At 35.4% G+C, this 11036-nt stretch overlaps 1 protein-coding gene across 2 annotated transcripts; it reads left to right on the top strand.

Annotated features, from left to right (window-relative positions):
- The first annotated feature begins 6 nt into the window (after nt 1-6).
- Nucleotides 7-9277, top strand: LOC127159285 (ribonuclease inhibitor-like). 2 transcript variants are annotated; one of them, XM_051102160.1, is made up of 5 exons: nt 7-393; nt 1803-1973; nt 3260-3433; nt 6226-6404; nt 8604-9277. In XM_051102160.1, coding segments are annotated over exons 1-5 (879 nt in total). In that variant the 5' UTR covers nt 7-40; the 3' UTR covers nt 8606-9277. The 2 variants fall into 2 exon arrangements, with proteins under 2 accessions (XP_050958117.1, XP_050958116.1); XM_051102159.1 differs by lacking the exon at nt 8604-9277 and having other exon boundaries at nt 6226-6434.
- The last annotated feature ends 1759 nt before the right edge of the window (nt 9278-11036 follow it).

Below are 11036 nucleotides of genomic sequence, written 5' to 3'. Positions count from 1 at the left end.
TTTGTCAGTGGAGTCTCATCAGATTCTCCTACAACAAATAATGACACTGAATAGAAGCAGCTCTGACAGCAGTGAGGAAAAATTTGAGTACATCAAGATGAAAATCAGGACCATTGACTCTCCAGAGAAATCCATCAATCTGTTTCATTGTCTGAATGAACTGGGTGATAATTCACTAGTGGAGGAAATACAACAGTATCTGAAATCTGGAACAATAAAGGAAACCAAACTTTCTTCATCTCAGTGGTCAGCTCTAGTTTTTGTGCTGTTGACATCAGAGGAAAAGCTGGACGGGTTTGATATTAATGACTTTGTTTGTGGAAACAATAAAGCGATCAAACTGAAAGTTCTTCAGAAGCTGCTGCCTGTGATTAAAGAATCCAGATCAGTTCAGTAAGTATCATTGAGAGCAATCACTTTACTGTTAAAATATTAAAAGGATAGTTCACCCACAAATGAAAATTCTTTTATTACTCACCCTCATGTTGTTCCACATCCCTAAGACTTTCATTCATCTTCGGGATGCCAATTAAGATACTTTTGTTTAAATCCAAGGGCTCTCTGACCCACCATAGACAACAAGGGTTTTACCACTTTCAAGGTTCAGAAACGTACCAAGAACATCGACAAAATAGTCCATGTAACATCAGTAGTTCAACCATAATTTTGTGAAGCTACAAGAATATTCTTAGCATGCAAAAAAAAAATATATTTTCCCCAGAGTAACCATCTACCGCCATTATGGAGAGTACCACAAGATATAAATACCAGCGAGTCAATTCCTGGGTTGAGTGGAAATGTCTGGCTCTTTGTGGTCGAGAGCCACAGCCCTGTATGTTGGGGCCTGTCGGGCACACCCTGTGCTGGCTCAGGCTCCCCATGGGTTTCTCCACACGGGCTGCAATCTGAGGGTTTTGAAGAAGAGAGCGAAGACGGTGAAGAGAGAAGAAAAGGATAGGCAATCAATTGTTTGATGCATTTAAGCTCTCTGGAGGCTGCGCCTCCAGGAGGTCCACAAACTAATGGTAACTTTCACCTTTGGAGGAAAGTTTACGACTCTTTGTCTGTGAGCATGGTATTTTGCATATGTAATTCGATTGGGTGTTGATGCAAAAACTACTTAGGTTTCTTAAAACACTAATATGTTGCATAGGTATCAACATCTAATTTACACCATCTTTTAGATCATCAAAATACAAATTCAAAGAGACCAAACATGGCATAGGTAGGTTATACGACTAGTCATCTATCATAACGCATGCATAAAACAGTAGACAGACAAATGCAAATACAACAGACAAAATTAAAATACAAATACAGTAATACTGTACACAATGACCTGGGCTATGTGTGATAGGAATGTCAAAGAAAGGTTTGTCTGAGAATGAATAGGAAAGAGTTTATTTCTATAGGCATTGTGCCTTTCCTATGGGCAAATGTAGCCTGGGCAAATGTGCATTCCTTTGGGCAATAAAACCTCTTATCAGATAGTCGTTCTGGCAACCTGTTTTTGCATTATGAAAACTTTTAAGTGAATTGTCTATTTATGCTAGGCCTGTTAGCAAAAGCTAACACACTTTTACAAAAGTTTATAGCCCGACAGATTAGCAAAGACTTGAGCACAAATCTGCATTTTGTCTTTTTTGTTCAATGCATATTAGCTCAGAGAGGTGTTTGTATTAAAGAAAAATTAATAAAATATTAATTTGCACTTTCTTTGGATTCTTTTGCACTATCTAATGGATTCACTGTTAAACTGATCTGATGTGAGAGAGTGAAGAGTGTGTCATTGTTCTCTACAGGTTGAGATATTGTGGCGTAACGGATGAAGGTTGTGCTGCTCTGGCTTCAGCTCTGAGATCAAACCCCTCACACCTGAGACAGCTGGATCTTTCTGGGAATAAAATAGGAAATTCTGTGAATCTGCTCTCTGATGTACTACAAAAACCTCACTGTAAACTGAAGATGCTATGGTAAGATTATATATGACACGCTGTAAAGTATTTGTGAAGTAAAAAACAAATCACCCAAAAAAGTATGATTAGTTGTAGGGGTGGCTTTAGGAATAGACACTATAAGGCAGCATCTGTTTGTAATGAATAGGGTCACATACAAAGAATAAGTTATTACGCGCTATTAGGGCTGTCAAACGATTAATCGAGATTAATCGTGATTAATCGCGTACAGAATAAAAGTTTGAGTTTGCCTAAAATATGTGTGTATTGTGTGTAATTATTATGTATGTATAAATACAAACACATTCATGTATATATTGAAGAAATATTTACAAGTGTATGTATTTATTATAATTTTTATAGAATTTATATGTAAATAAAAATATTTGTACATTAATAACATTTATATTAAATATATACATTAATTTGTGTGTAAATATATAAGCATAGTAGTTACACACAGTACACATCGTGATTAATCGTTTGACAGCCCTACATGCTATTTTGTATAGCACTGCAATACAATGAGGTGCAAGTACTATCTGCCACAAATTTACAAAGTATAAATAATATCTTTCAGTTAAGGTGATCTCAGGTTTTGCTATCCTTGGGTGTTGGAGGAGAAACACACATGCTCCACTACTCCAAACATATTAATACAGATCAAAATAACAGTATAATTCAGCTGTGTAATGAATTTGATTAAACGTATGTATGAATGTTTACAAAAGACAGACAATTCTTTCTTGGATCTTTCTTGAATGAGACTTTAGATTATTTATGATCTTTTTTTTTTTTGTTCTTTTGTTTTTTTTGGCATTTCAAATCTCAGTCCAATGATCCATCACACATTGATGTGTGCTGTGAAAGAAAAATTCATTTTACTCATTGATGTGCTTATGGAATATTTTGTAAGGGTCTGTTTTATTTAAACCTGCTATAAGAAAGACATAAGAGAAGTGTATTAGGGCCCTAAATATAACAATTTGAATCTTGGGAGTATGACGTAGCAGAATGTATTTGTCTGACTCTTACAATGTGTGGAAAGTTACCAGTTAGGAGAGGTAACCTTGAAGGCTAGGGAAGAGATATAAATTGGAGTGAGCCCTCCCTTCTTGCTCACACTCTGCAGTAACCTGTGTTTCTGTATGACTGTCTGACCTTCTTTGCAAAGAATAAATTATAAAAGACATTTGACTGAGTTTGTCTCTTACTTTGTTGAGAGTCGGTTTGGTTTTGCCACATCAGTGCTTTCTCTTTAGTAATGGATTCACTGCTAAACTAATCTGATCTGTTCACTACAGGTTGAGGGATTGTGGTGTCACAGATGGAGGTTGTGCTGCTCTGGCTTCAGCTCTGAGATCAAACCCCTCACACCTGAGACAACTGAGTCTGTCTGAGAATAAAATAGGAGATTTGGGTGTGAAGCTTCTCTGTGCTGTACTGGAGGATCCTCACTGTAAACTGGAGATACTGTGGTAAGACCATCTCTCTGATAGTCTCATGTCTTTGTCCTTTAATGTAAGTTCTAAGATCAAAGCTTGTAAAAAGATGTTCAGTTAGCACACTAAATCACAGCACACATGACTCTGATGACTGAAGATGAAGTTTATTTAATTTCTCTACATCACGTCACATGGGCTGCTGCTCCTGTTTCTAGCCCACCAAACATTTACTGGAGTTTCAGTTTCAGTTTCGTGGTATGGGATCAAATTCCCGCCAAATGTATTGCAGTCACGGATAAAAAAAGACCAAGTGTGAAAACAAAATTTAAAAACGCAAGTGAAAATATTTTGCAAAAAATTTTGAAATGAAAGCAAAGTTTTCAGAATAGCAAACAGTGGTCATGGATCAAAAAATAATAAGCATAAATCAAAATTTCAATAAACACATTTACAATTATATTGCACAAAACTGAAATATGAATGCAAAATTTTCCAGCTTGCACACAAAATCATGTTTTCCTTGGTTATATTTCTCAGTTTTTTTCTTCTTTTAGACATTTTCTACTCATATTTTTATTTTTTTGTATGCTTATGCAGTTTTTCTCTTCGTTCTTGTTTACACATTCTGCGCTTGTTTTTCCAAATGTTGCAGTTAGAGTTTCATGTAAATCACGGCGGGTTTAAGCATCATCATTGGTCCACTAGTTCTTGTTTGACAGCTCCCCCTCTAGCCAGTCAGTCAAAGAGGAGCGTTGACATCACTCCAGTGTGCCTCATTATCTGCCGATGATCAGTTCTGTTCACTAGTGCAGGTGAAAATGGATAACTGTCAGCTGGGGCAACATCTTTCCATACAGGACACCGTTATATGTGTCTGCCTGCCAGTGCTGTACGCCTGCCTGGCGATCAGTTAACGTTAAATGAGCCATCCTAGCGACCCGTCGCGGTTATATTTTCCTGTATTTATTCGCCTACAGTCACATCGCGAAAGGGAGCTGCCATTGTATGCACCGGCCTAGAGAAATGACTGTTATACGCGCCTGCCTTGTCCATACCTGATTGAAAATAAGACTTATGTTAGGAGAGGAAAATATAAGTAAGAGTAATAAATGCCAGTTACAGTTTAGTTTGCTGTATATTTGCTCGTAACTGTCAACTGTCTGTATGCAATATTTTGATTTTCTTTTTTATTTTTTATTTTTTTTTTTTATTGTAAACTGATTTGCAGCTCTATCTTTCATGTGCAGTATGTCATTGTAAAGGTTAATGGTTTTGTAAAATTGATCACATTTTGTGTTACTCTGAGCTGAGATTATAAAATGACATACAGTTAAGCAATATCACATGAGAAAGTGTTTTCCCCGGATATCAGCTCCACTGCAAATCTTTATTGAACTGTAGGCTAGTATAAAATCAATATAACATTGAGTACATTTTGAGTGAATGTAATATGGTAACTATTTTCTCATTTTGCTCTATTTTGATGAGAAGTCAGCAGAACGGTGTCCTCTACAAGGCAACACACAGCAGCCTTTCATATTGAATGATTCACTTTATTCCAGCCTGTATGAATCAGCCTTTTGAATCAATGATTTTATGTCTGACTCTAAGGATAGTAACTTGCCGCCACCTGTTCTACTTTCATATTGTTGCTGTATTCAAACTTTATATATTTAAAACATTAATATGATAGTGTTATGCAATTATATATGTAGTTATGTAAATAAACACAATATGCAAATAAATCATTGTGTATTTCAAATCCACCTAACCTCTGTGCCTCTCTCCTCTGTAACACCTTTGTTTTCACTGATCAGTAGTCAGATCTAGCCTAGTCAATGCAAAAACATTATATTCATTCATAATTAATTTACCAGTTTACTCATTTAACGTTAACTGATCGCCAGGCAGGCGTACAGCACTGGCAGACAGACACATATAACGGTGTCCTGTATGGAAAGATGTTGCCCCAGCTGAAAGTTCTCCATTTTCACCAGTACTAGTGAACAGAACACTGATCATCGGCAGATAATGAGGTGCACTGGAGTGATGTCAATGCCCCTCTTTGACTGATTGGCTAGATTGGCCTTAATTTACATGAAACTCTAACCGCAACATTTGGAAAAACAAGCACAGAATGTGTAAACAAGAACAAAGAGAAAAACTGCATGAGCATAGAAAAAAATAAAAATATTAGCAGAAGTCTGAGAGAAGAAAAAACAGAGAAATATAACCAAGGAGAACATGATTTTGTGTGCAAGGTGGAAAATTTTGCATCCATATTTCAGTTTTGTGCAATATAATTTTAAATGTGTTTAAGGTTTTGATTCATGCAAGTTATTTTTCAAAATGCTTTATTGAAATTTTGATTCACGCTTATTATTTTTCAATCCATGACCATTGTTTGCTATTCTGAAAACTTTGCTTTCATTTTTAAATTTAGTGAAATATATTTTTACTTGCGTTTTTAAATTTTGTTTTCACACTTATTTTTATCCGTGACTGCAATACATTTGGTGGGAATTTGATCCCATAACGTGGCTCCTGTGAAGCAAATTAGAGGTGCAAGTGTCTGTTTCTCCAGACAGATCCGTCCTGATATCACTATGAAACAATATCTCACATTCAGCTGTGTGTGTGTCTGTTCAGTCCTGAAGCACATGACAGTTTCAAACAGCACCACTGAGCATCAATATGCATAAATCTCATTCAGCAGTATGTGGCAATGCTTGTCATTATATCTCCTCTCCTCCTCTGAGACCAGAGTCAATAACAAACTACAGACACTTCAACTACAATTCACATTGTGTCATTGTTCTCTACAGGTTGAGTTATTGTGGCGTCACAGATGAAGGTTGTGCTGCTCTGGCTTCAGCTCTGAGATCAAACCCCTCACACCTGAGATATCTGAGTCTGATTGGGAATAAACTAGGAGAATCAGGAGTGAAGTTACTTTCTGATCTGAAAGATGATCCACATTATAAACTGGAGACATTTGGCTATTGTGAGTATGTTTTTATTTAAATATTTTAAAATGGCCAAAGTTTAGTAACAGGCTTCATATGTGTGTAAGTGGAAAATATAAGATAACAGTTGGGCTACACTTTAGTCTCTGTACTTTAACCCTCTGGGGTCTGAGGCGATTTTGGGGCCCTTGAGACATTTTGACATGCCCTGACATTTGTGCTTATTTCAACTACGTATAACCTACTACTGGCCAACATATAATGTATTTTTGTATTCAGCACGAACGGTGCTACAATAATATGTGAGCAAGATGGATGTACATGTTTGCATTTTTTTAGAAAAAAAAAAAAAGATTATGCGTGGCTAGTAAGTTTTGGGAAAATAAATGTGGCTGAAATGAGGCATGAATATTTAGTGATTCACACCTGAGAGACAAAAGGCCGTCCCCTAATGGCCCATCACTGTGGCTGTCACTATGAGGCAGGTAACAAAGAATGAGAGGAGAGTAAGATAATGGGGGGTTTTGGTCATTTGTATTTTATTTACAACACAATATAATCAAAACATACATAATGAAGGTCAAAGATTATTATTGTACTCACTGACATAACCACAGAGATGTGAACAGACCTTGTGTCATTTCTGTTCAGCAAGTCAAACTAGTAAACCATACCTGTTGTTTAAGTGTTTGCTGCTTCTTTCCATGGATTCAAGAAAAAAAAAAAAACATAGTCACAGAAGTGAAGAATAACATCTGATGTTGGTACAGCTCTCTCAGAAGAAGATTCATCAGCGGGGCAGGTATCAGATCACTAAAAAAACAAAAACAAAAAACATCTCTGAGCATGTTAATATCAGAAGCATCTGTATGTAACGATCTTGTAGTCACAGCTTCACGCATACTTTGTACTATGTAAAAAGGACATTTTATATCTGAGAAACAAATTATGGTTTAGCACATTATAAAACTCTATTTGGGAACAGAGTATTATTAATAAACATGATCTAGACATACATAGATCCGTAGCATTCATCATGTTACAATGTACACTCATATTACCTTTATATCGTAATTTGTTTTATATTATATAGAACATGAAAACTTCATTGTGTCGTAAGAAATTTAGATACAATGATCTACCTATCATTTTCAAAATGTTTCATTCGATTTCAAACATTTTAGCCAGGAATCATAGTTTAGGAAAAACCAAGCTAGTAAATGTGTTCAAGCTTATGTCAAAATAACACGTTAACTAATGCAAAAAGGAACATCACTTACTTGTCAGACTGATCTCTTCCTCTGGATCAGCTGCGCGTCATGTTGTTCTTCATCTGAGCTGAATTCTGTGTTTTTCCTCTCAGCGCGTCTTCTTTTTTCTGAAGGTAAATTCTGCTGTTTCTCTCAGCGCATCTTCCAGAAACGAACAGTAGCCGAGATAAACTTGATGAATCGTCAACCTTTGTTTACGACGATGTGGGCGCTAACGTGCAGCGCCTTGCACGTGGCTATTTATCATATCAAAAGCAAAAGCAGCTCGTGGGCGTGATCACATTAAAAACAATTAGCTCTGAGGGCAGAACTATGCATCACGTTGGTTTCATATGGATTACTTTAGCACAGAATATTTGTTTTTGATAAGACTTGATTTATTTAAAAGTAGAGATATCAAGCTTTCTATACATAGATCTCTCCTGTCTGTGTGTCGAGTATTTACATGAGTTTAGGTTCATTTTATTGATTATTTATTCATTTCTAAAAACCGTTCGTGGAGATGGTGAAGACTGAGAAGGCACGCTGTATATTTTCTTTAATTTAAAGCAGCACACGGTTCAGTTTTTATTGTGAGTTTGCACAAATAAAAGTGAATACTTAATGGTTTTTAATGATGTATAACACTTATTTGTGTGACCAAAATCGACAGAGTATTTTTAGTGTTTTAAAAAACTTGAGCTGATCACACCGGCATGACCATCGACCCCAGGGAATTAAATTGTTTAGTTCTGTGATGATCTATGAATATATATGAATATTTTCATCTCTTCCAGTGTTTTGCGTGTAAATGATAAAAAGAGAGTTGTTGATCATTCACTGTTATTAATCTATGATCAGTTGTTCATTCATATCTCAGGCTGTAATATGAATATACTGTGTTTATTCTGTAATGGGTCTGCTGATGTGATGTGACAGCAGTAATGTCTCATACTCATATGTGTCTGTCTGTGTGTTTTATTGTAGGACTCTCAGTAATTAGACGTCAGTCCAGTTTCCTCAGGATCAGCTGATGGTGAATAAGGAGCCGCTACAGAGACGTCACAGTCACACAATCAACAGAGACTGAAGACACAGAGACATGCAGTATCACACTGTCATGTGTGTCGTCTTTCACTGTGTTGTTTTATAGGTAATGGCCCATGAAATTAAGTGCAGAATAATTTTAGATATTGTCTACAATGTAGATCAAGGGTGTCAAACACACAGCCCATGGGTGATTTGAACAATAAAATTAAATAATAATTAACACAAAATAAAGTAAGTGTATTTGTCTTATGAATTGCTCCAAGACTTGGGTTGAAGATCCAAATGCAGGTTTAATAAGGGTAATCCACAATTGTAATCAAAATGCCAGGCAAATAATCCAAACAACAGAGTCCAAAAGACATAGGCATGGCATACACATATTTAAACAGAGTTAGCAAGAGAAATGGCAGTTGTGAAAATTTGCTACTAAAATTTCCTCCCATTCTAATCACCATTTGGACATAGAGTAAATAAGAGATATATTGTGCAATAGGGACAGCTTTGATTCTAAAGTGAGAATGAGATTAATTTAGCAATTTAATCTTCATTAACCTTGAATGTAAACTTTTTTTTTTTTTTTTTTTAATAGAAGTTTTTACATGCTTTAGTTTGAGAAACTCAAGAGTCTGATAACTGATGATACTGATATTTTAAATGTATTTGCCAGCACAGGAGTGGCACATATTGTATAAAATCCTGCAAAGAGTTCACTGTAAAATAATTTTATTATTTAAATATTAAAATAAAGTTTCCACTTAAATCTTCACATTTTTGTTTTTTGCTTTTCTCTCCTGCCTCTGATGAACATTAGCAGCACCTCAAGCTTTTAACACAATGTGACCAAAACACTGAGCTGTATCAGGCATCACTGTTTGATAATAAAAATTGACCTAATGGACAAAATTTCGCTAATGTGACTGCAGCTCATACTTGCTGCATCTGCAAGTTTTAGATGTTTTACAGCAGGCTAAAATAGCGATTATGTGTGGTACAGATGCACTACAGCATCATGAGCCAAGAACAATGCTTTCTTTAACACCAAATACTGTGAACATTAATGATATCAGTCATAATAACAAATCAATGCCGTGTCCGCAAATTCGCTTAAGTTGTGTGCCACAAAATGGCATCATTTCGGTGTCGTACACTGTAAAAAAAAAAAAAAAAAAAAGTAATTAAGCTTTAGCAATTCTTTATTTTTCCATTATTTTAACTCATCAAATGAATTTAACCAATTTCAGCTTCATTTTTAAGTTAGCTTATGCAAGATTCAATTTGATGTTTAAAGTCAATTTAATATAGGTGGTTTATTAGGTATTAGTTTTTTTCATATGTTGTTGTAATGACACAAATTGACCTTGACCAATTTGATTGTACTTAAAAAAAAAAAAAAAAAAAAAAAGTAAGAACCTATGTTTTGAAGTCGAAGTCCGTGTAATTTTTTAAAGACTTGTGAAGAATTCTGTAAGTTTACTGATAGTGTAGGCCCTACCTTATTTGTTTGTTAAACAGTTTGCACATCTTTTTCATCACTGATATGTTTTTACAATTTTTTAATTTGCTAAAACCATACAAATATACAGACAGACAGCACATGAACTGTGACTGTTAACAAAAGGCAGACATGAAAATAAACATGTACGTAACCATGTAAAAATATATGATTTTTTGGGGTATGAATGACTCCAAAAACGTTTGTCGACTCAACATGCTCTTGAAAATCTGCGGCCAAGTGAAGCATAAATTGGATTGGACTATTAGTTATACCTCACTTTACTTCTGGTATAATTCCTTGTTCTTCAAGTTCTTTATTTCATTCAATTCATCCCATCCTTTCTTATTAATGGGATGTTGTTTCTGTGGTTTATGTATTCCGCCTTCAGTCTTATGTGCATATTTCTAAGTTCTCCACAGTCATTTTTACATTATCATTATTTCTCTTTTTCCTAATTTGGACACTTTTGTTTCTTTTTCTATACTGGCTAATTCTTCCTGTCTGTTTACCTCTTATAGTCTTAGTACTTTTTTTAAGGTATTTTGCTGCTAGCAAGTTTGCAGCACCCTGTATCATTTCTATTCCATGCTTACATCCTATTTTTTTCTCTTTTGCTTCACTATCATACAATTGAATATATACAGTTCCAGTCTGATTTATCTGCTCTATTGAAGTGGACAGTTCTGCTCCCATGTCAGTGAGGTACATAATTCCTTCTAAATCCACAAATAATTGGTCATTTTTATCGTTAACTCTGAGGTCGCAGAGCTTCTGCTTCAATAGGCCTATCTCTCTCTATTCTGCTTCTGAAGTGCGTTCCTCTTTTCTTACTTTCTGTTTCTTTCTTTCTGTTTGCTCGATCACTTTATTTCTCC

Source organism: Labeo rohita, unplaced genomic scaffold (assembly GCF_022985175.1).
Source record: "Labeo rohita strain BAU-BD-2019 unplaced genomic scaffold, IGBB_LRoh.1.0 scaffold_2057, whole genome shotgun sequence".
Lineage (NCBI taxonomy): Eukaryota > Metazoa > Chordata > Actinopteri > Cypriniformes > Cyprinidae > Labeo > Labeo rohita.
Note: the sequence above shows the minus strand (reverse complement) of the source record. Positions and strands in the feature narration are given on the sequence as shown.